Genomic DNA, 25321 nt, shown 5'->3' on the forward strand with positions numbered 1-25321 from the left:
TCTCTCTCTCTCTCTCTCTCTCTCTCTCTCTCTCTCTCTCTCTCTCTCTCTCTCTCTGTCTCCTGGCCTTCATTCTCAGTCTGTTTGTCTGCTTCTTCCTCTTTTTTTCAGCTCTACTGTGAGAGCACAACAAGTGCACTTGTGTCTCCATCCAAGGAAACCAATCTGTCAGTCATGCAGCGTCACCCTGCTGACGTGAACAAAAAGGGGTTGTGTTGTCGAACAGCAGGTTTGCACAAATTACAGGAGATCTGAAATCTTTCGGCTCTTTCCGAGCGAGGTTGCAGTGGCCTTCTAACTTCTCTGCTGTTCTGAAGTGTGAAAAAAATATGGTGCCGCTTCTACTAACGATGAATAAATGAATAATGATTAGTAAAGGGGAAAAAAATAAAGCAAAGAAAGCTAGCAAAAAAAAAGTAGAAAATTAATGAATTAAATAAATAAATAGATGGACAGACAGAAGGACGGGTGGACAGACAGACGAACAGACGGACAGACAGACAGACAGGCAGAGGAACAGACAGACAGACAGGCAGAGGAACAGGCAGAGGAACAGACAGACAGACAGACAGACAGACAGACAGACAGACAGACAGACAGACAGACAGACAGACAGACAGACAGACAGACAGACAGACAGACAGACAGATAGATAGATAGATAGATAGATAGATAGATAGATAGAGAGGCCCGCAATTGTATAGAATGTCTTAGAATGCTGTAGTATTAGTTTTTTCCTTTTACCTTTACATGAGTTAGAGTGAAAGACCTCCTGCTATACAGCACCCCATACCTATTTTACATATTTGGGATGAATATGAATGCTGACTTCACCCCAGGCCTTCTCACCTCACCTACATCAATACCTGACTTTTACTTGACAAATCTCGACGAGCAAACTCCAAAATCTAGTGGAACATCTTCTCAGAAGAGTGGAGGTAATTATAACAGCAAATAGGGAATAAATGTAGAATGGGATGATCAGAAATCACAAACGCTTGTCCATATATTGTTTTTCATGCTAATTATGTAAATAACAAAACATAGCACAGCATTTTAGCGACGTGAAAGTGGTTCTGATTCAGACAGAAATTGCGATTTATTTTACTCGCAATGAACTATATCTATAACTATATATATTAATATCCAAACCACTGACTACCAAACCAGAAGCCAACTTTTAACCCAACTACCAATATAACCATGATGACTGCTTAAAACTGAAATGATATTACTGAAGCTATTAATGTAGTCCAACATCTCTGCTCATTTCTGTTCATTTCCCTCTCTTTTATTAGCAAAAATAACACGATTGGATGACTACATTCTGTGGCTGTTCATTTCGGAGGGATTGTACGGATGGCTTTGTTGACCATTTAACGAACATTATTACGACACAGTTACTGCTACAATGTTATCTGACACTGATTATGCTAACTGTAGTCAAATAAGCTTTTGGAAAACCCCCTCTGTTACAGAAAAGAGTCTAAGTATAAAAGTAAAATGCTAGAAACTCGGGCTGGATTTACTTCCCATGGCTGATGATGGAAAAAACGGGCTGATTGAGTGAGACTTTTTTTAGTATTGATTATTTTTGTCCTTGTGGTGAAGTAGAGCTTTTTAGAGCTGTTGTGAGAATGTTGCTAATACCGACCTTTCGGTTACCTGACGTCGCATTCCTGTAAAACACATGCAACATGTGCAACGCTGTTTGAGAGATGATCCGGCAAGTGGACACGGTCGATAAAACCAATGAAAGACTTGCGTAATTACTTGAAAATGCAGCCGTGTTTCTTACAGTCTCCTGTCCTCGCCACTCCATGATCCGCTCTGCTCGTCTGTGACCATTCAGAGTCCATAAAATCTGACAATGCATATATAAGGTCATATTTTCCAGAGCGACAGACCAACAAGTTTCAGAAACAGCGATGACACATCCCTTTCTTTTTTTTACCATTTTGTTCTGCACCATCACTTTTGCTTATTTCTTTAAGCAATAAAAACAAGGTCGTCTGCCTTCGGTTGCCAAAAAATCCCCGACAATCCCCACAAGCACATAACGAATTATCCTCTCTTATTTCTATTATTTGTCTTTAGTTTGATTTTTACAAAGTCGTAAGTAGCCAAAATTCACATACATCACAGGATTTATTGACACGTCAATCTGTGATGTAAAAAAAAGCTATGAAAAAATATTTCAGTTTATCTTCAGCAACCATGAAATTGTGATATAAAGAGGATAGATTCCCCTTTTGAGTCTGGTTCCCCTCAAGATTTCTTTCAATGTTTCTTCTTAAATATCATCTAAGGGAGGTCTTTTCATCATCAGCATCACCACTGTTTTGCTCATTAGACAGAAAACGTATAGTTTTATAGTTATTCATGTATTTATTTTATTTATTTCCTTAAAGCTTCTTTGTTACAATGCCCATTGTAAAAACGCCTTGAAAAATTAATCTGAATTTATTAACAAAAGACCTGCCTGCTTATAAAGGTTGGGTTTGGTAAAATGGTGGTCTTTAAGTCAACCACAATCCATGTTAATATGTTTACGATATGGTCCCATCAGTCTCTGGGTTTTTGTTCCATAATAATTTATATGCCAAACATTATGTATTCACATTAATAGTGAATACAAATATTCACACTGATTTGCATGACTAGTGGAACTCTAACTGGACTGGACTAGCACAGCGTCACTTCACTTTTCACTTTTTACACAAGCACATGAACACTTTAATGACAATTACATCACACTTTAGGCACTTTAATCTGTACTACTGTCATAAATATCCATCCATCCCTTCTAATTCATGGATGTATATACATCTATATACTTTTTTCTAGATTATATATATATATATATATATATATATATATATATATATATATATATATATATATATATATATATATATATATATATATATATATATAATATTTTAATATTCAAATTATATTTTAATATACTTTTATACTTTTTTTTTTTAACGTTACTTACTCTTTTATTTATTTATTTATTTTTATCTTATATTGTATTTCTTTTAAGTTGGACATTCGTAAAAAGCATTTCACTATATGTCATATGAATGTGTGTGTATGTAACAAATTAAATTTGAATTTGAAACAAATTGCCTACGCCATAAATATCTTTCAAATCCACCATATAAAGAAATCTACTGAAAACAAATTACTTTTAGACATTTGACCTTACTGTGACCTTGACCCTATTTGGTTCGATGCCATATCTATCCAGTTTATCTGCTGGTTCAGTGATAACGCCAAATCGATCGAACAAACATTCAACCATTTGTCTGCCATTTTGCACTAACCAGATCTCAGAAGTCGGATGAATGGACAAATTGAATTAAAAAAAAAATAAAAAAACTCAGCGGCTTAGAAATAAACATGAGAGATCTAACAAATATTGTTCTCTCTTTTGCATGTAGCTGATATTAGAAATCTAGGTTAATAATTTGGACAGCTTTCTTGCCACCTGACATACAGTATCTGACACATAGATTACAACGTGTCAGCTCTCCCACGGCTCGGTTAAACTCAGCATATCTCGCCGCTTAAAACCCTCTAATGAATCACAGCAATTAATTAATGGAGTAACTAATTCTCAAAATATAGGTCACTTTGATACTCCAAGCCCAAAAGCTTTTCAAGTTTTTAATAAGATATACAAACTCCGTGGAGACGCGCTGCATCACCCTTTCAGCTCCTATTCATCTTATGTAGTTAAAGCTCTCGCTGGTGTCTTTACCATTATGGATATCGGGAAAGCAAACACATCAAGTGCTGTGACAAGCTGTCCTTTCTGGAGAGCCGGCCGTGTTTAACAGCGCTGAACATGCCCACACTCTGGTGGTGGCAGGGTCACCTCTGCAACGATAAAGGCCCTGGGCTGCTGTGTGTGTGTGTGTGTGTGTGTGTGTGTGTGTGTGTGTGTGTGTGTGTGTGTGTGTGTGTGTGTGATGCTAAAGTGTATGTGCGAATGGTGGTACGTAAACAGGGTGATAATGTTTGTGAATATGTAAACAAATGAGAAATGTGGTGGAACATAACAAGGCTACACAAACACGCACACACACACACACACACACACACACACACACACACACACACACACACACACACACACACACACACACACACACACACAGACAAACATGCACTGTGTGTAAAGGTGTATGGGGGGTCAAAGGATTATGACCCCCCATACACACAGAGAATATGCCTAAAACTAATTTTAACCTTAGTCAAAGGGAATTCCTTCCTTCCTTCCTTCCTTCCTTCCTTCCTTCCTTCCTTCCTTCCTTCCTTCCTTCCTTCCTTCCTTCCATCCATCCATCCATCCATCCATCCATCCATCCTTCCTTCCTTCCTTTCCTCCCTCCCTCCCTCCTTTCTTACTTACTTATTTACTTACTTACTTACAATTTCAGAATTGGAACCAACAAAACATCTGTGCAACTTTCAATCTGGTCAGATATTCCTTAGCTCGTAGGCACATCTTTAAGAATCCATTCATATTCAGGTAATGGCTTTTCTATTTTACACAGAGCTGCCCTTCATGATCTGAAGGCTTAAGGTCGAGAGGATCCCTTTCTCTTCCAGCACCATACATTTATTCATCTTAGCAGACACTTATTCCTTGTAAGGCAAAAAGCATGCGGTTAAGGCATACAGGCCTTGCTAAAAGGATGGTTCTGAGATGGGACCTTCATCTCTTAAGCATGTTTTATTTTGTAAAATGTAAGTAATGTACTGAATTCAATCTTAAAGACCTTGTATTTTTTTAAATAAATACAGTCGTATTTTGTAATAGAAGTATCATAGCAACCAGCTAGCTAGCAGACAGCTCGCTAGTTAGCAACAGCATTAAAAATAATTCTAGTTGAAACAACAATTAGTTATTATTCAGTTGTGGATTTAAGTACTGCATCTGTATATTAACTTATTTAAAGCTGAAACTGCTCGAGAAGTACTGTACACCATTTGCTGTTGGAGCAGCTATGTTGATTTGACATGGTGACTTCATTCAGCCTGCTGTGGCATATATGAGAAGAGGGGGAAAAGGCACTAATACAGATCTTTGTAGTTTAATATTTGATAGAACATATTTTGTTTTAAGCTGCAAAAAATGTACATTGAAATGAAGTGTAGAAAATATAAATTAATTCAATTTGAGCGCAACTTTACAAAAAACTAAGGACCAGCTTCATGGCTCTCATTAAAGGTCACAAATATGATACTATATCTCTGTACTGCTTACATCCTAAATAGCTGTTTTAGGGACTAACTCTATAGTTCAATGTCCATTGTGAAAAGCGCTATAGAAATCTTGAATTCAATTGAACGTTTTCTATTGATTCATGTATTTATTTTAAACCATTTTTATGGGGAACCATAAAAAATTATTTTATTTTAATATAGAAAATCTAATTATTTGGTGTTATGCTAATTTACTTTCAGCCTACGACCTGTAATCAAGTTTGATTTAGGCCCCTTATAGGAAAAGGTTTGTGCAATTCTGATTTAGACAGAACAAATGCCTTCACTTAACATGCTAGATAGAGTAAATTATAATGGCACTGATGGCTCCATGCAGAGCACTATGAACCTAATAGATCTCGTTTTGTGATTGAATTTAGCTTATTTGGGCAATGTTAGTGTGTTTTTATAAGAGCTAATAAAAAATTTATTAAACAGTAGTTTAGCCAAAATGGTCTAGCACTGGATTTTGAGCAGTAGACTTTATATTAGGCTAAGGTACCTAAAAGTAAAAAGTAAAGCATTGGGTATGTTTTGCCATAAAGCAAGCTAATATATAATATATAATATGTGTATATATATATATATATATATATATATATATATATATATATATATATATATATATATATATATATATATATATATATATACATATAAATGAATTTGAGTGATGCAATTCGTCCTGATGGTGCTCCTGCAGACACGTTTGCACCCTGCACTGTTATGATAATGTCCTCAGAATGCTTCGGCATGTGAAAATGTCAGAACAATCAAGATTAATAATGTAATGTGTGCGTGCATTACCGTAAATCTCGCCCTATTGTCTATAGTTGGAATCAATAAATCATATAAATCGAGACCTTCTTCGTCAATACGGTTCCTTGTGTGTCAGTGGGCAACCCTGACATTTAAATCTGCGGGAACCGTTTTGGTTAGTGCTGAAACCATTAACATCAAGCTCAGGCCATTTGCATAACCTAATATCGGGCCGTGTGAGCAGAGTGCAGAACTGAATGCACGCCAACAGAGGCTCCAGCCATGTAAACCGTATTTCCACGATCCCGTGTGCGGAGACGCCTGCTGTCGCAGTAATGCGTTGTGTGGTGCGCTGGCGAAAATAGACGACAGTGCATGTGACAATGTCAGCATGTAGCAGATAAGCCACGTAAAATCCCAAAGCATGCGCAACAACAGGAAAAGGGATGTGGAACAATCTAGCAGAAGTGACTGATATAATACATCTCCGTCTGCAGCAGTGTTGTACTAGCCAAACGAACTGTGCCAGTCCGCTCCGCTGTGCTACAACAGATCTCTGCCAAAGCCTTTAGCGCAACGCCAGCTAATCAACTCCGCCACATTCTCACAACCTCGCCTTCTAACAGCTTCGAAACAAAATGGCCCTGATTGCCTTTCTTCCCTGCGCCATTTGCTGGTCTGCCTCAGAAAAGGACGGGTAGGAGGAGCAAAGAGGCTTGTTTTTTTTTTTTCGTTTTCTTTTTACCATTATACCTTTATCAGTGCAAGGAGAAGAAATTCATTCATGTGCCTTATCAGATTAAACAGCTGCTCTGAAAATCAGACAGGCTAACTGAAGTAACACAGCCAGAGGGAAAGGGTCTTTTCTTTGAGATGATAAGGCCCATGTGTGCATGAGCTGACATGAATTACCTTGTGAGCAGCGAGCGCTTTGAGTGGCGGGCCTGACATTTATCAAGGACAAACACGTTTGCACTTCAAATGGATTGTTCCGATTTGCAAAGTTTCATGCGGGAAATAAAACACTGGATGTGCATATTAGATATTTTTAAATAGTCATATAAATAATAATAATAATATCGTATTGGGGTTTGGGGCATTATCAGAATACAAGTTTGTTGTTGAGAAGGTGCGTGCAATAGCAACTTCATCATCACTGCATGATCAAAAATACATCCAGACAGCAGCCTGTTTTTCTGTTATTAAATGGTTGTTGGGCCAATAAGCATATTTTCCTAGACTAATTTACACAGATGCTGTGAATGCTTTAAAATCAACTGCAAGTCACCCCCCCCTTCTCCTATTTATTGAATAAAACCAATCAATATTCAACTTACACAGTATAGTACTGTACACTGTACACTGTACACACACACATATATATATATATATATATATACAGTATACATATCAAGGTTTCGAGACTGCTCTGTTTACAAGAAGGTACTTTATTTATGTACGTGTATACTAACACCTTCAAAATAATCTCCTTGCACAGCAATACAGAGTTTCCATCATTCCTGCCACTTCTGAAATATATCCTGGAAGTCTTCTTTTTGAAGCGTGTCAAACACCTTCTGTGATTCTCACTGGATCTCCGCAATGGTGTCTGTCTGATCTGTCATTTTCCGGTGATGTTCTTTCGCTCTTGAAGCAAGCATGGCACTCAAATCACCTCGAACGACTCATTGCAGCATTGGCGTAAACTTGCCATGTCTAATATCTCTGTGGCAGATTTGACCAGTTTCACGCAGAATTTGTTCTAACTTGCTGCCCGTGATGAAATCGCAGACATGGTAACGCACGTGCTCAGAAAAACATCAGCTGCACAGCTCCCGATGTACAGTAATCCCCCGTTTATCGCTGTAGTTACGGTTCAAAACCGCCTGCGATAAACAGAAAAATTGCGATAAACGGACGCCAGCCCCCAAATTATTTTTTCCGTTTCGGTTTAGGCCGTAACTCCTCCCTAACACTTTAAACACACAGAAAACAGAATACAGCAAGATGAATTTTGTGTAAATTGGTAGAAATACAGTACACTGTATCATGTTTATAGTGAGAACTATACAGTACTGTATTGTACTATATACAGTTCTGCAGTAGTGCAGCCTATGTGTAGTTTCTCTGCCTGTTTATTGGTTGTCCTATGACGTCAAAAAAGAGGGTTAAAGAGAGAGTTAAAGATACGCGTCCACGCATTCTTTACGTTCTGTACTGTACTGTATTCAAATATTACTTCATTTTATAATAGATAATTATATTTCCATTAATAAATTTCATTATTTCAACATAAAACTCCATAAAAACAATTCCCTATAAGTTTTTTGGTCTATGGTGCTATACGTGAGAGACCGGGAAAATCCGGCAAATTAGTTATGTGGCAAATGCAGGACGATGTGTTTTGAAACACTGACTTATGATAGTCGGTGCTCCCTGTGACTGTGCGTTCATCCTTGTGCTGTTAACTGTTGGCAATTTACAAAACTAGTTTCTAACCTTTTTAATACCACCACACACACACACACACACACACACCCACACCCATATATATATATATATATATATAATTTAGTACTATTACAAAGGATTTTGTGAAAGGATTTTACCACAAAATGTACTGTTATGTTTTTTTTTTTTATCTTTTACAGTTTACTTCACATTACTGCAGAATCCAAAATCTGTCTATAAGCAGTTTCCGACTGCACAGCAGGTAACCATGATTACGCCCATCCCGAAACCCACTTTAAACCTTAAACAATGGAAATGCTTGTAGTATTTGCTTGGTTCTGGATGATTGAATTGTCTGTCACATTTTTTTAACTGTGAATTGCAAACAGGAAAAAAAAATCGATATTGCACAATCCTGTGTTGCTACTTGTCTTTAAATCGCCCAATTGCTTAGGCCCAAAATCTATCTCGGATCTTCTTAAAGAATACAAAAACAGTAGGTATGGTGAGGCAGCATTTAGCTTATATAACACTCAAAACTGGAACCATCCTCCAGAAGATCTCTTTATGCCCCAAATCTGTCTAGAGAAAAAATAACCCACTCTGAATGACTTACAGATGAATATGTGTAATCAAATGTTTCCACAGAAATATTTAGTTTGACTGCACTGGTCTTAAACATCTTTTATTAGCAAATTTATTTATTTTCACTTGGAGTAAAAAGATTTCCTACACTGACTCACAAAGCAACTTGGTTATTTTGAAACAAATAATGTTTCAAAGGGTTCAATGTTCATGCTAGTAGCTGCATTAACACTCTGGTTGATGCAGCCATGTCTTTGGATGTAGTAGCAATTAATTTTCCGTTCACTTGAACTACGTGGCACAAACCTGTTCCTACATGACAATGCCTCGTTGCTTGAAGCAATCTTCATGCAGGATATGGTTTACATAGGTTGAAATGGAAGACCTTGATTGGCCTGCTATAGAGCTCTGACCTCAAACTTATCGAAAACCTTTGGAATAAAGTGGAACGCTGTCTTCACTCCAGGCCACCTCACCTCACCTCACCTCACCTCACCTCACCTCACCTCACCTCACTAATATCACTACCTGATGTTACCAATGGTCTTGTGGCTGAATGAAACCTCACAAATCACCACAATCGTATGCTCAGGTGTCCACAAATGTTTGCCCACATAGTATAAATAAAGAACTTTCTTAATAAAGGTTAACGCATTAGCCTTTAATCTGCACTATACTCAATGTGCAGCCTACACATGTGAAAAGTTTATGTTTCACTCTTTTCAAAAACAATTTTTGACTTTTTCTGAGCTGTATTTTTCACTACTAAACTCGCCCCCACCTTTTCCCTCCACTTCTTTCCACATGACTCAATTTATGCAAATATATTTTTGTCAAATCACCCTCAGCTCGCATAATTCATCTGATTAGACATGCGAATTAGTGCTCATTTTTTGGGGTGAAATCTTAGTAAATCAGTGCACTCGAGTGTCAAGGACTGCATACATACAACATTATACTGCTCGAGCTGCCAAAAAAAAAACAAAAAACCAACGCAGCTGACGTACGTAGAGAGCCTGATTTAGTATATTCATAACCAGCTGCAAGAGCTTTGCAAATCATCCTCTCAGAGCACAGCAGAAAGTTTATGTGTGCTGAGAAGAAAGTATCGAGAAAACGATTTGTGCTACCTCGCTCTATATTCTCTCATTCCCTTAGATTTACCTGATGTAACACGCCGTCTCTGTGGGGTCGCATGGGGCCAGAGCACAATCCATCCTCCTCCATGTGCTCCTCTGTGTAATTGCCCGATAAGAGCAGATCAATGGCTTCTGTGAAGATTTTCATAAGGACCTTCTGGTTGGCGCTGAGTCCAACTTTAATTAGCCAGTCAGAGATGGACAGAGAGAAAACATCATCTGCAGCTGTTGAGCTCACGCAGCGAGGAGAACGACGGCAGCCCGGGTCCCTGACTGAGAGCGGAATCTAATTTGAGGCGTGCCAGCTCTCCCCTCAAGCCACAGATATATATATGTCGTATCTAAATGTCAAACGACAGTTGAGGAGCCTGGAACTTCCAGAGGCACAGGGACCATCTCGCTATAATGAGGGAAGAGAACAGAGAATACGAGCGATACAGCAGCCATACAACACGCTAATGCTCTCCATAATGACTAACGGCAAGAGAAAATAGTACGACAAGTGTCAGTTCAGCCGTAGGGACGAGACAGCTTCGGGTTTAAGACAGCGGGAAATGAAAGGTCAGGAAATACATACAGTAGCTGCGGCGAGATGTGCACTGTTCTACAGAATTGGGTCAGAACTGCCACCTCATAGCCATAGACCTTGACATGCATTCATGTCGTAGAACATAATTCACAAAGCACACTACAGCTTCGATTTGGATTTTTTTACCGAGCGGTCTGAGGTAATGCAATTAATAAATGAGTGTGATTTTAGTCCTACAATTTATTTCACAAACTCTGCATGTAAACTTTACAAATCTGGAAAGATCTTAATTTACAATCAGTAGAAATAAACCCAATCGCTAGACGTGATGCTAGAGAGGGTTTTACATCATATATTCCTAGCTCAAGTAATCCACAAAGCAGATCAAACCTTCTACAAAAAGAAATTTTTTTTTTTATTTTTAAAACACACCATTCTGTTCATTTATTTCAGGTAAAATGGCGCAATTACTGCACTGAATGTACAAAACTTGTGTATTACATTAACAGTGCATGCATTACATTAACATTGTGGTTAAGATGTAAGCCATCTGCTCAGAAGGTCAAAAGTTCAAATCTCAGCACCACTGAGCTGACGCTGCTGGGCACGGGCTTAGCTGCATAAATGAGGTAATTGTAAGTCATTCTGCATAATAGGGTCCACCAAAAGCCATCAATGTAAAAAAAAACAACCCTTCTTCATTGTATTAAAACTGCACAGAGATTAAGATTAGTTTTTGCATTTGAAGAAGGGGGTAGCACAGTGGTTAGGGCTTTAAGTTACAAAAGGTCTGGGTTCAAGCCACGGTTTTGCCAAGCTGCCCCTCTTGGGCACCTGAACAAGGGTCTTAACCCTCAGTGTTTTAGGGGCGCTGTATCACGGTTGACCCTGTGCTCTCACGGCCCCAGCTCCAAACATCGCTGGCATACAGTATGCAAAGAAGGATTTTCACTGTGCTGTATTTTTATAAAAAACAATTTTACGTGATAATAAATATAAATAGTGTACTTATGTAATAAACTCCAAGCTTACGCTGAGTAATGTGCATCACTGAGTTTGTACACGAGTTACTACAATAAATATGGTCATGCGACCTACTTATCTTCAAGTTCCACTACTAATGTGTAAACGAGGATGTGGTTAAGAAGTATTTCTGACCAGAAGCTTATGAGTTAAAATCAGGGTAGGTGGTAGCTTAGTGATTAAGGTCATGAGTTTAAATCCCAGCCACACCAAGCTGCCACTCCTGGGCCCACGAGAAAGGCCCTTAATCCCATAGCCACTCAGCTGTATGAATGAGATAGATGTACGTCGCTCTGAATAAGGACATCGGCCAAATGCTATAAGTGTAAATGTAAATCCCAACACCGCCAAGATGCCACTGCTGGGTTTCAGTACAATTCTTTCATACTGACCACTGGATGATTAACATGGCACCTCATAGCAAAGAACTCTCTAAGGTAACACCCTAAAGTTACAGTACAGTGGTCAGGGTCATACAGAGGTTTTCCAAAATGGTTTCCACTCAGAAAAGGCCTCGGAAGGGTCGATCAAAGAAGTTGAGAAAATTGCATCTTGCCCACAGTCAAACATGGTGGTGGTGGTATGATGGTCTGGGGCTGCATGAGTGCTGCTGGTACTGGGAAGCTGCGGTTCATTGAGGGAAACATGGATTCCAATATGTACTGTTACATTCTGAAGCAGAAAATTATCCCTTCCTCTGCAGAAACTGAGCCGAATATTAGTTTTCCAACATAATAATGACCCCAAACACAGCGTCAGGATGACGACTGCCTTGCTGAGGAAGCTGAAGGGGACAAGTGAGTGGACAAGTATGTCTCCAGACCTGAACCCTATTGAGCACCTGTGGGACATTCTCAAGCGGAAATTGGAAAAGCGCCATGTGTCCAACATAGTTGAAGAGGATCGCAGCAGCAACCTGCTCTGGTGAATTCCATTGTTTTAAGGAGTTTTAAGGCAGTGCTAGATATCAATTGTGCTCACACAAAATATTTACACTTTAGACATAGTTTTGACATCTTCACTTAGGGTGTACTCACTTCTGTTGCCAGCTATTTAGACAATAATGGCTGTATGTTGAGTTATTTTTAGAGGACAGTAAATCTGTACTGCTATATAAGCTGCACATTTACTACTCTAAAATATATCCAAGTTTCATTTCTATAGTATTGTCAGTTGAGAAGATATACTAAAGTGGTTGCTGAAATGTGAGCGGTGTACTTTTGTGAGATACTATATATATATATATATATATATACAGAAATGTTCAAAGTATTCAAAAAAATCCCCTTCCTCAAAGCTCCCTCTTGTCCCCAGGTGCTTCTCACGCTCCAAATTTGGAAAATCGTCTCCGCTGATGATTCATAAATCTTTCATTACTTTCTCTCTTAACTGCTCCAGCGTACCGATTTCCTCTTATTACTCTATTTGGCTTTTCTATTCCTGTCACACTCGTTTTTATTGATGTTTCCTGTTTCCTTTCAATCCAGTTGGATTTACTGATAGTTTGCGACTTTAAAAATAATTACCTTGAGATTACTGTTTGGGAACTGTGATTTTTTAAAATTATTTCTTTCATTGATTATTGACTTTGACTGCCTTCATTGTTTTCATAGCTAGCGTTCACATTTTAGTCATAGAAATATAAGAAGTTACCTGGGTGAAATATCACAGCCTTGCTGCATGAAGGCACCCAGAGAGAACCACAGGCTGTTAAAGATGCCGAACTCGTTGGTGTGCTCGGGTGGTTTCTCCTGCTTGTCCTGTTGGCCGGGGTTCTGTCCGTGCTGACCCTGTGACTGCGACTGTCCTGCTTCTGGAGACGGAGACCGGTTCTGGCTCTGCTGCTCGCCACAGTCCTCGTAGTCGTCGCTGTGCCACTCGTACGGGCTGAAGCGGCTCACCAGGAACAGGACCACGCTCACGCCGATGTATGCAAACACTATACACATCCAGATTTCGTAGGCAAGCGGGTCCAGGAAGGAAAAGACACCCGGTTTGGATTTGGTGGGCTTCTTGATCATGATAGAGATGCCCAAGCTCATGAAGGGCTTGGAGAAGTCGATGACCTCTTCTCGGACTAGAGTGATGGTGAGCGGAGCCACGGCAACATCGGCTTTCTGTATGACAAATGCAAAAATAATGTGTAGTCCGTTTTTAGAAAGCAACCTGACATCCTGGGTTTCCTTTTAATGGCATTATGGCAATCTCATAACTAAAATTCATTCTGGCTGCTAAGCCACATACACACACACACACACACACACACACACACACACACACACACACACACACACACACACACACACACACACACACACACACACACACACACACACACACACACACTAAACAGTCAACAGTATTTGTGCATGTCAGAATTCCAAATCGTCAAATACTCAATTTGTGGAAATTAATTAAGTTCCCTTCCTACAAACAACTGAATGTCACAATGCATTACGAATGATTCAGGTGTGTGTGTGTGTGTGTGTGTGTGTGTGTGTGTGTGTGTGTGTGTGTGTGTGTGCGTGTGTGTGTGTGTGTGTATGTGTGTGTGTGTCAATGTTGCTAAAACCTGTTCCCTCCGGTCTTAGTGCTCTCCTTATAATAACACCAAATACCTTCTAGATTACGTAAAGAAAAATCTATACAGAGCTTTACATGACTGGGACTCAGCCTCACTCACAGTCATTACTAAGATGTATCTGAAATCTTTAGTCCTTTTTTTACAGGCAGCTTTCTATTCTCCTCGAAATGTAGGCGGATGAATGCTCTGATCAGGAAACATCTGCAAACGGCTGTCTGTTTAAAAACCCTCAAATCATCCCCATTCTTGTTTCTGTCAATCAACCAGTCATGTTAACAAAGGGGACTGCATTTCTGCGGCGCTTTTTGGACTAAGAACAGACGAATGGAATGTGCAGAGCAGCAGAGCAGTATTGCATTATGAGCAGTCCGAGAGACAAGACATCTTTATCATGATGTCGGTTTTAAAGCTCGGACATTGCATGATCTGTTCCTAGGCTCGTTGTGGCCCACTTTGATAACACTCTGTTATCCTTTTCAAAACGGATTTGTGTCAGTGCGAGAGAGAACGATGGAACAAGGAAATTCTCCCTCCAGGCAATATGAATGGGAACGTTTGAATAGACGGTATAGAAGAGACATGCTTGGCCATTTAATGAACATACAACGACGCAGGAAAACACTTGCGGAAAGAAGAACGTGCAAATTCTTGTTTTTCATATTAAAACCTAACCTTCCCTGATTTACTCAGAGAATATTTCTGGGGTTGTTTTTGCATTGCAATTTTAGGTCAAAAACAGGGGTTCCCCAAACTTTTTTCTGTGTGGGCCACATAATTTTACCTTTCTTTAATTATTATTAATTAAAATTGAATATTCATTGCTATTAAGGTCAAAACATTACCGTAATTTCCGGACTATTAAACGCACCCAAATATAAGCCGCACCCACTGAATTTGACAAAGATTTTTATTTTGAACATAAATAAGCCGCACCTGTCTATAAGCTGCACACTGAAACTAATTAACTTTACACAGGCATTAACGAAAGACAGTGTCTGTTACACGGCTTGTATCTAAACAGTAGCCTACCAAGAAAGTCATTGTTCACTGCCTTCCTCCTTCCTTTCACAACTATTTCTCTCGGGAGTTTTTCTTTTGGCATCGTCGTGCGTTTAAAAATCACCATTGGTGATGCTTTTATCCCGATGCCGTGCAGCTCAGAACACAGGTGAAGTGCAGTTTTTCATGCCCGGTTGTTTTCAGTGTGACGAATGATTCGCATTTCCTCTAGACAGTCCGAGTGAGCGGCAGGTCAAACGTCAGAGGAACAGTGGGAGCCGATTCAGTGGGAGCGCATGTGATTTAATATAAAGAGTTTCATTGGTTCACCTGAACCTGTTCGGCAATTTAATTAGTCTAATGTTTTGTCGCTCAGTTTTTCGCCATGAAGTCTGTGAAACTGGGAAAAACCCAGGAAAATCCATATATTAGCCGCTTCGTTGTTTAAGCCGCGGGGTTCAAAGCGTGGGAAAAAAGTTGCGGCTTATAGTCCGGAAAATACGGTAACTTACCTATGCATAGGCATAAGGTTGGTGTGAATCTAACAAATAATTAGATTATGTTAATAATTAGAGGTCGGCCGGTAGTGGATTTTACTGATACCTGTAGCTGGTTTAAATCATACCTGCTGATAAACTGTCAATGAACATGAAAAAAAATACAGTACTGAATCATGAAAATGTGCTAAAGAAAATGTGCAGCGCACAGTCTCACATGTAAAAACAAACGGCAAGTGACATCAGTGATTGGCCCCTAGAGGACTTTTCAAAATGTATCTGGCATTGTTTAGAGGGCCGTTTCAAATGTGGGGGTGGGCCATAGTTTGGGGAGCCCTGGTCTGAAGGGATTGCTCAGGAGTTCGCCTGAAAATCATACCAAGGTATTAAAATGACTCCATCCATAACTCCATTCTGCTCAGTATCGGGATCATAATTATCCGTTACAGTAATTCAAATGAACAACTTTTTGCATTCAACACATTCGCAAAACCTCCAAATAACTGCTGACAATGATTTGCTAACATGGTCTCTAGAGAATCCTATATCTTACATTAACAAATCGTCATATCGTCTCCATTTTAGTGCGCAGCTGGAGGCATTGTAATTTGCATGTACAATATATAAGCCTATGCATACAGACTGATATAGCACCCGCAGTGCTGAAATGGTGATCGTGTGTGCAAATTAATACAACCCAAGGGCGGGTATTAAAATTTAAACAAGCTTTTGTTCGCCATTTGAAGACAAAATTAAAGCCTTCCTTTATTAAAGTTGCTCAAAATTATGCCTTGATATTGCTGAAGTAAAGTTTTTTTCACATTAAAGTTCCTGACGATGCTATTATTCAAAGGTCGTATTCACCTCATTGACAAAACACTCAAGTCTACACACGTTTTTACGGTTTTTTTGAGTGTCATGTCTCCTGTATTCAGTGATATACACAATGCATAGTTAGATGGATATGCTAGGTTTCAGGGTCTCATTAAAATACTGCTCGTTATCCCAAGAAGTAAATTTTCACCAGAATCTAAGAACTTACCCCATACACCAGCTCTCCGACCATCCCGTTCCACATTTTGGTATCAGGGTCCCGGGCACCGTACTTGCCGTCGTGTACAAGTTCCAGCTTGTAGGAGTAGCCGACATGCTTGGCGATCTCGGCGGCCAGCTCCACGCAGTACCCCTCGTACTTATCGTTCCCCACCAGCTGCTCGTGATTTTTCTTCAGCATCACATACGGAGATTCCTGAGGGTGAAGGAATGCGGTGAATAAAGATGTTCGTGACTCCATAACGATTTGACATGCACATGGCTCCTAATAAGGTGTGATGAACCCACATTAAGAACACATAGATTTGTCAAAAATGCTCCCTGTGTAAAATCTGTGCGATGGTCTGCTGCAAAACGAGCATGTGTAATGTCCCTGAACGTGAATAAGGCTGGGAAACTGTGCTCCTAATGAGCAGGAGAGCGTCCTCGGCGGGCCGTGGATGGATTTCCGCTTGTTATAAGAGCCTTGCGAGGCATTGGCTGCAAAACAAGTAGGAAAGGATACTGCTCTATCATCCTGCTGCTAGGCTGTGTGTGGTGCAAAACTGTTGGCCCCTGAGTCACTCATCCAGTAAAAACTTTCTGTTGTTCTACTTGAGGGATGAACCCGACTTCTTAGGGGGTTGTGAATAACAGTTGTGGACTGCCGTTGGAAAAAAAAAGACAGAAAAATCCCAGCAGGGTTCTTCCTTTCCTCCCCTGCGTGCTCAGCATGCTCGCCAAATCTGTCTGTACGCACTTATCATGTGGTCTCGAACACTTGACGCTCAGAAATGTGATGTAAACCAGAAGCCAATTATTTTTGTATCGACCCAGAGCCATGCTTGTGGTATTGTATACATCTGAACTTGTGTTCTTCTGTTAATAAGCAGCTACTTCACTCGACACGATTCAGCTACTCCTAAAAAAAAAAACCTTTATTCAAGTGTAATACATGTTTATTTCACTACATGCATCACTTTTGATATATAATCATATTCAGGTATAATTAAAGATTACATTACATTAGCTTACGATTATACTATTCTGGGTAGCAAGTACATTATGCAACTTAAGCAAATTAAATATTCAGGGCCACAGTAAATTATTTATTAGGCTTGTATGTGATTAAGTTGAATCTAATATAACAACATCTAATAAATTACATTCAAACTGTTTTTTTTTTTTTCAATCAGAAACAATTTTAAACCTATTTCTTGACTTACTACCCGTATTTTTCGGACTATAAGCCGCTACTTTTTTCCCACGATTTGAAACCCGCGGCTTAAACAATGAAGCGGCTAATTTATGGATTTTTCCTGGGTTTTTCCCAGTTTCACAAACTTCAAGCCAAAAAACTGAGCCCCATAACATTAGACCAATTAAATTGCCGAACGGGTTCAGGTGAACCAATGAAACTCTTTATATTAAATCAGATGCGCGCCCACTGAATCGGGCCGCACCACATCATAAATATGGATGATGTTCCTCTGACGTTTGACCTGCCGCTCACTCGGACTGTCTACAGGAAATGCGAATCAGTCGTCACGCTGAAAACAACCGGGCATGAAAACACACCTCACCTGTGTTCTGAGCTGCACGGCATCGGGAGAAAAGCTTCACCGATGGTGCTTTTTAAACGCACGACGATGCCGAAAGAAAAACTCTCGAGAGAAATAGTTGTGAAAGGAAGGAGGAAGACAGTGAACAATGACTTTCTTGGTAGGCTGCTGTTTAGATACAAGCCGTGCAACAGACACTGTCTTTCGTTAAAGCCTGTGTAAAGTTCATTAGTTTCAGTGTAGACACCTGCGGCTTATAGCCAGGTGCGGCTTATTTATGTTCAAAATAAAAATCTTTGTAAAATTCAGTGGCTGCGGCTTATATTTGGGTGCGTTTAATAGTCTGGAAATTACGGTAGTTACTTTAATTGTGAATGAAAATGTGGTCTTCTGCTTTTTCAAGCAATACTCTATGTGCTAACGCAAACACAACAAGACAAAAATACATGAAAACAGAATCTAAAAAAAATCTTGCATTCACACACACACACACACACACACACACACACACACACACACACACACACACACACACACACACACACTGTACACTATATGGACAAAAGTATTGTACTTTAGAGTAGTTTTCGAATACAAGGGGGTTTGTCTTAAATTGGACATGTTCTTCTCTCAATATTCCAGTGTGATCATGTTTAATCAGGTAACTTTTCAAGCTATTCTAACATTTTATTTAACCTTTTCCAGCCCTTTTCCTTTTCCATATTCGTTTCTTCCCCAAACTGTTACCACAAACTTGGAAGCACACAACTGTATATGATGTCTTTGCATTACCATTAACTATATATGATGTCTTTCCAGTACCATTACTTTACCCTCCATTTGAACTAGTGGATCCAAACCTGTTCCAGCATGACAATGGCCCTGTTTACAAAGCCAGCTCAATGAAGATATGTTTTGCATAGTTTAAAGTGGAAGATTCCTTGCAGCCTGCTAGAGATCTGATCTCAACCCTACTGATCACCTTTGGGATGAATGTGAATGCTGACTGCACCCCAGGTCTCACATCACCTACATCAGTATGTGACTTTTTTTACTAACACCCTTGTGTCTGAATGAGTGCAAATCTTTACACGCACACAAAATCTCCGCAATAAACCTACAAAATCTAGTGGAACATCATCCCAGAAGAGTGGAGGGAATTATAAGAGCGAATTGGAACTATACTTATGACTAGGTGTCTATAAACATTTGGAATTTAGTGTACATAGAGTGTATATGTATTTCCTAGTCATGCCTACTTACATTCCTGTGTCAGCATTTAATTTTCTAACGGCATTTGGCACAAATAGTAAGAAAAGCATACGGAAAATAGCCATTCACACTAAAATCTGACAGATCTTCATGGCGACTTAATGAATGGATTAATTAATCAAACGCAAAAAAGGAATGTGGAGCAAACCAAACAACACATGAAGCACACAGTCAGCAGCCGAACCAAACTCACATTTTTGTGTGTGTAAAACATGAAATACTGGATGTAGCTAGACTTATGAAAGTGACAAATTAAAGAACAAACAAACAAACAAACAAAAAACGACATAATAGAAAGGATTGTAATAAGAATTCTTCTCAGACACCGCTCTGTGCAAAGTCCAGAAAGGAAAATGTCAGGATGCATTAAGCATGCCAAGGTCAAAGTCGCTAAGATTGCTTTTATTTCTCTCCATTCTGATGGTTGAGTTCAGGTGGTAGCTCACTGGGTAAAGCATATGACTGTAGATCAGAAGGTCATAAGTAGGGCTGCAACAACTAATCGCTAAAATCGCTAATAATCAATAATAAAATTCGTTGTCAACGAATGCTGTTATCAGTTAGTTGAACTGTTTAAGTTATGGGGTTAATGTGACGACAAGATAACACAAAAAGAAAAGTAAACACACTGGTGTCACGGATGAAGGCGAAACATCAGCACGGTAAGTAAAAACTGTATAATCCTCATAATGTAAAAAATGCATTCATTTAATTAAGTAATTTGTTTTGTCATGACTCTCGAGCATCAGGTTGCGCGATCAGTTCGCTCGTGACATCGTGATGATTCAATTAAAGCGGTGCGAACAAACACTAAATCTAAAAGCAGCAAATAACAGCAGCAGTAAACGATTGCAATTTGTAGTTACCGTTGTGGTTTTCAGGGAATGCTCATTCATTGGTACACCAATGTATATTTTTTCTATTTTTTAACGTTAGCGTGCTGTTCCATTGTCTTTTTACAGCATTTGTCTGCTACAACAGTTTACTCATCTGTTTTCAAACGTGGTTTACTGTGGCTTTGCTACTTTCAAATGCTTGTTTTCAATGTTGGTACATTTAATTTTTGCAAATATCATATAAATATCAATTATTATACCAAATTAAATTCATTATATTCTAAATCCTTATATCTTACACTTAAACAAAATGTCTGTGTATTTTTTTAAAGCATGGTTGTCAACTTGCCATCTGCGATAATCATAACAATTTTTAAAGTACACTTTTATTCATAAATACCCTGAATTAGGGTTCTATATAGTTGTAATAACCAAAACAGCTTACCGTAATTTCCGCACTATTAAGCGCACCCACTGAATTTTACAAAGATTTTTATTTTGAACATAAATAAGCCGCACCTGTCTATAAGCCGCCTGTCTACACTGAAACTAATTAACTTTACACAGGCTTTAATGAAAGACAGTGTCTGTTACACGGTGTAACGGGTGAAATATGTTGTGGTTCCTTTAAGAGCAGAGCGGCATTTTGGGAACAGCCTGCTGCCACATTTTTTTCCGGTATTACTGCATGTGTGCAGGACCGAGGAATATGTCCCTATTATTTTCTGATGCTTATTTCTAAGTTTCTTTGACTAACCCATAACGCTGTTGCCAAGAAAAAAAAAAGCACGAGTTTTGGAAATCTGTCTGTGCTTATATGGTTGCAGCTGGAGTTAGCGAGCTCTCCCTTCACCCAGACTCAACACGTTACAACGGCTTGTATCTAAACAGTAGCCTACAAAGAAAGTCATTGTTCACTGTCTTCCTCCTTCCTTTCACAACTATTCCTCTCGGGAGTTTTTCTTTTGGCATCGTTGTGCGTTTAAAAATCACCACTGTTTCCGTTCTGAAATTTCATTGGTCTAATGTTATGTCGCTCAGTTTTTTGGCTTGAAGTTTGTGAAACCGGGAAAAACCCAGGAAAAATCCATAAATTAGCTGCTTCGTTGTTTAAGCCGCGGGTTTCAAAACGTGGGAAAAAAGTAGCGGCTTATAGTCAGAAAAATGCGGTATTTCTTTAAAAAAAATAAAAATCAGATTAATCGATTAACCAAGAAAGAAAAACAATCACCTGATTAATCGGTTATCAAAATTATCGTTAGTCGCCTCCCTTGTTATAAATTCAAATCCCAGCACTGCCCTAATCCATGGCTTGAGCAAGTCCCCTAACCCTCAACTGCTCAGTTTTAACTCAATAGGGAAAAGGGTGTCTGCCAAATGGCATAAATGTAGTTTTTGCCTTAAATAAGCACGACTGTATAGATTGTACTACTGCAACATGATCGGCTGATTAGATCATTACGTGATTAGACAGGTGTAGAGGTGTTCCAAATAAATTGGTCAAGTCTGCTCATATTATTTACAGTATTTTTTTGTTGTCTGTAATGTTTAAATATAAATACACTGACCAGTCATAACATTGTGACATTATAACATTATGAGTGGTGAAATGAACAACACTGATTGTCTCTTCATCATGGCACCTGTTAGTGGGTGGGATTTATTTGGCATCAAGTAAAGATTTTGTCCTCAAAGTTGACGTGTTAGAAGCAGGAACAAATGGGCAAGCGTAAGGATTTGAGTGAGTTTTGACTTGGCTAAATTGTGGTGTCTAGACGACTGGATCAGAGCATCTCCAAAACTGCAGCTCTTGTCGGATGTTCCTGGTCTGCAGTGGTCAGTATCTATCAAAAGTGGTCCAAACAAGGAACAGTGGTGAACCGGTGGCAAGGTCATGGGCGGCCAATGCTCCTTTGCTAAAGTGGGGAGCGAACGTTGACCCGTGTGGTCCGAACCAACAGACGAGCAACTGTAGCTCAAATTGCTGAAGAAGTTAATGCTCGACAGGTCTAGACTGTTTTGGCAGGAAAAGGGGAACCAACACAATATTATGCAGGTGGTCACAATGTTATGCCTGATCGGTGGCCAATTATCTCGGTATTCGTCGGCTGTGGAACTCGTCAAATTCGGCACTAGTCACGTTAAGACCACAGAAAAATGTTTCGGCACGCATCCCTTTTGCCTCCACACAGTCTATTCTCTGCTACTAACAAGGAGAGCTGCACCAATCAAACTTTGGAAATCGGAGCAGCGAATCAAGAAACACTGAGAGATTTGCTTTGCTACTAAGACACAACTATGCTTGGAACTCGACACCAGTTCTCGCGATCAATGAAACTCGTGAGCGCTTCAGTCTCTTGGTTAAACATATACGTAAAGAGTCTCATTTAAAATCGCGAACAGTGCCACAGAGTGCCCTCCATAGCGTTCTCTTTAGTCCCTTTTGTGCAGTTTAAGCCTAAATCATGGGTCCTAAAGTGGTATAAAAATGCCTTTAAGAAGCCTGGAAAGAACAGCAATAAGTCTAAATGCCAATTAAGTAAAGTCACAATGGAAGTGAAAAAAGAGATTATAGCTAAGTATGAATGCGACTCAGATGGCTACTACAGTATGTCCAAACTTTCAATGACGACGATCTCGACAATAGTGAAAAATAAGAAAGTTATATGTTATTTTTTGTACAATATCTAATTACAGGATTGCTTCGTATTCCTGCAAAAACATCATTGTACAATTTGGCAAGTAAAATTGTTCATTTTAAGGAACATTAATGCATTGTCTTTATTCCTTGTACAATATAGCACTGCATTAAAAAAATACTTGTTTGGTACTCGTCAATTTCGACACTCACAATTTCCAGAACAAACTACTGATAAGTACGGAGGTATTACTGTATATTTCAGTAAATTGTCGTATAAAAAAACCCTGCTCTTTCATGCCAAATATAGGACTTGAGGGAGACCCGGCAAATTTGATCTTCTATCACAATTCCAACCTAGAGACTGCAATGCTATTGGCGGAGATATCAGTAAAGAAAGCATCCCTTTTGCCTCCACACAGTCTATTCTCTGCTACTAACAAGGAGATCTGCACCAATCAAACATTGGAAATCGGAGCAGCGAATCAAGAAACACTGAGAGATTTGCTTTGCTAATAAGACACAACTAAAAACTCCAATATACTGGCCTTATAGGGCAATAAACAAAAGGTAACAGGACAAATCTCTGCTCTCGTATGCTGAAATCAAACTCTCGACCTGCCAGGACGTCTGAGACACGTTAAAAGCACAAAACATGACCTGTGATTTGATGTTGGCTGCAAAAGTTAGACTCGGTCTATAAAAAGGGACCAATCTGTCTAAATCAGACATAATGAATCTGACAAGAGCCACTTACTAGAATGGTGGTGACTATGTATGTCCTATTGTGCATGCCGAACGTCTCGTTGAGCACGTGGGCGTACGTCGCCGTGCTCACGTACTTCTCGTTTTCGTTCCAGTAGCCCACCTGCAGACAGAAGAAAGAAACAGCGCAGGAACTTTTGACGCCGCTATTTTTAGAATGATAAATATTCATATTACAGGCTTAAGAAGAAGGGAAAGTGCTTGGAAATGCATGCACACCCTTCTCACCCCTCCAGCGACTAACACTTTACTCTCGCTGTGTTCCTGAGATAAGGTGGCGGCTCTAGCTACAGCTAATCACTTGCAATGGCAAATTTTGAAATGGCAGCTGACGGAAGTACGTAGATATTTTTTCGCACAGCTACAAAATACCAATACCAACTGGGAGCTAAGAGTAAATTCTAAGAATAAAATATAAAAAATCACAAATATTTATATTTTTGTGTAACGATGAGTGACTGGCGGAAAAAAAGCCGTCACAATGTAGGTGTTTGAGGAGCAGTCAGTTACCTTCTTAGGTCCAGTGGGGACGATCTCCATTACGTTGACTGTAAAGTTTGTCCGATGTCCTTTCTCATTGAACTGCACGTGGCCTGTTAGACCTTCAAACTGCACCTGGAGAATAACATTTTGAGTAAAAGTTTATATCCTCCAAGGAAAAATGGTGGTGTATCCGTGAACAAGACAAAAAAAGAGATCCAAGACATAAAGCGTAAGAACAACCGATAAAATGCTTTTCTACAACTTTCTGAAATAAAAGCAGTGGGTCATGATCTGGATAATTTGCTGGCTACAAAGAGACACCTGAAATAATCCACAAACTCTTCGTCTGGTACAATACAAAGCAGTTGAAAGCAGTTTTACAGGCCTAATTGTGTGGTGTGCAGGTTATTAGAAATCACACCACAGTGCCGTTGAATTCTCAGATGTTTGATCAGAAGGTGATGATTTATATTCTTTATCAGCTTGGCTCTGACAGTATTCCTGGCTGTAATTCATATTTAATGTGCTTGTTAATGTGTTAGCTTTCCTGCTGTAATTCAAAGGGACTATCTATATAATCTGAGCCTCACAATAAACATAAAACTGGGTTTTGCTCAACAAAGGCAGTTATGAGGATGAGACTTTCTCCAATCAGACGTTCATGTAACATTTATGGAAAGAGTTTTCAGTGTCAGCAGTTTGTAACAGTCTGCCAGTCTGAAAGGCTGCTGATGAAACGCTGGTGATATTACGTTGTTTTACGAGCGTCTGACTACACAACATGTCATTAAGAAATGGTTAAAAATGATGACACGTTGTTCACTAATAGATAAATAAATATTCTCATGTTTAACTCCCTTATATTACATTACACTCAAAAGACAATA

The 25321-nt window shown here is 39.3% G+C and overlaps 1 protein-coding gene across 8 annotated transcripts in view; it reads right to left on the reverse strand.

The window, feature by feature from the left end:
* The window catches only part of gria1b (glutamate receptor, ionotropic, AMPA 1b), a 91974-nt gene that overhangs the window by 21191 nt on the left and 45462 nt on the right, over positions 1-25321 (reverse strand). For all 8 annotated transcript variants that reach the window (XR_014537210.1, XR_014537211.1, XR_014537212.1 and 5 more), the window contains exons 8-11: positions 24462-24566; positions 23944-24054; positions 16889-17095; positions 13420-13883 (exon numbers count right to left, since the gene is read on the reverse strand). Coding sequence is in view for 2 of the 8 variants with exons in the window: in XM_083564530.1 (XP_083420656.1) it covers positions 13420-13883; positions 16889-17095; positions 23944-24054; positions 24462-24566 (887 nt within the window). In the remaining 6 variants the exon portion in view is untranslated. The remainder of the gene's footprint in view (positions 1-13419; positions 13884-16888; positions 17096-23943; positions 24055-24461; positions 24567-25321) is intronic.

Source organism: Silurus aristotelis, assembly GCF_946808225.1.
Source record: "Silurus aristotelis genome assembly, chromosome: 16".
In the NCBI taxonomy this organism is placed as follows: domain Eukaryota; kingdom Metazoa; phylum Chordata; class Actinopteri; order Siluriformes; family Siluridae; genus Silurus; species Silurus aristotelis.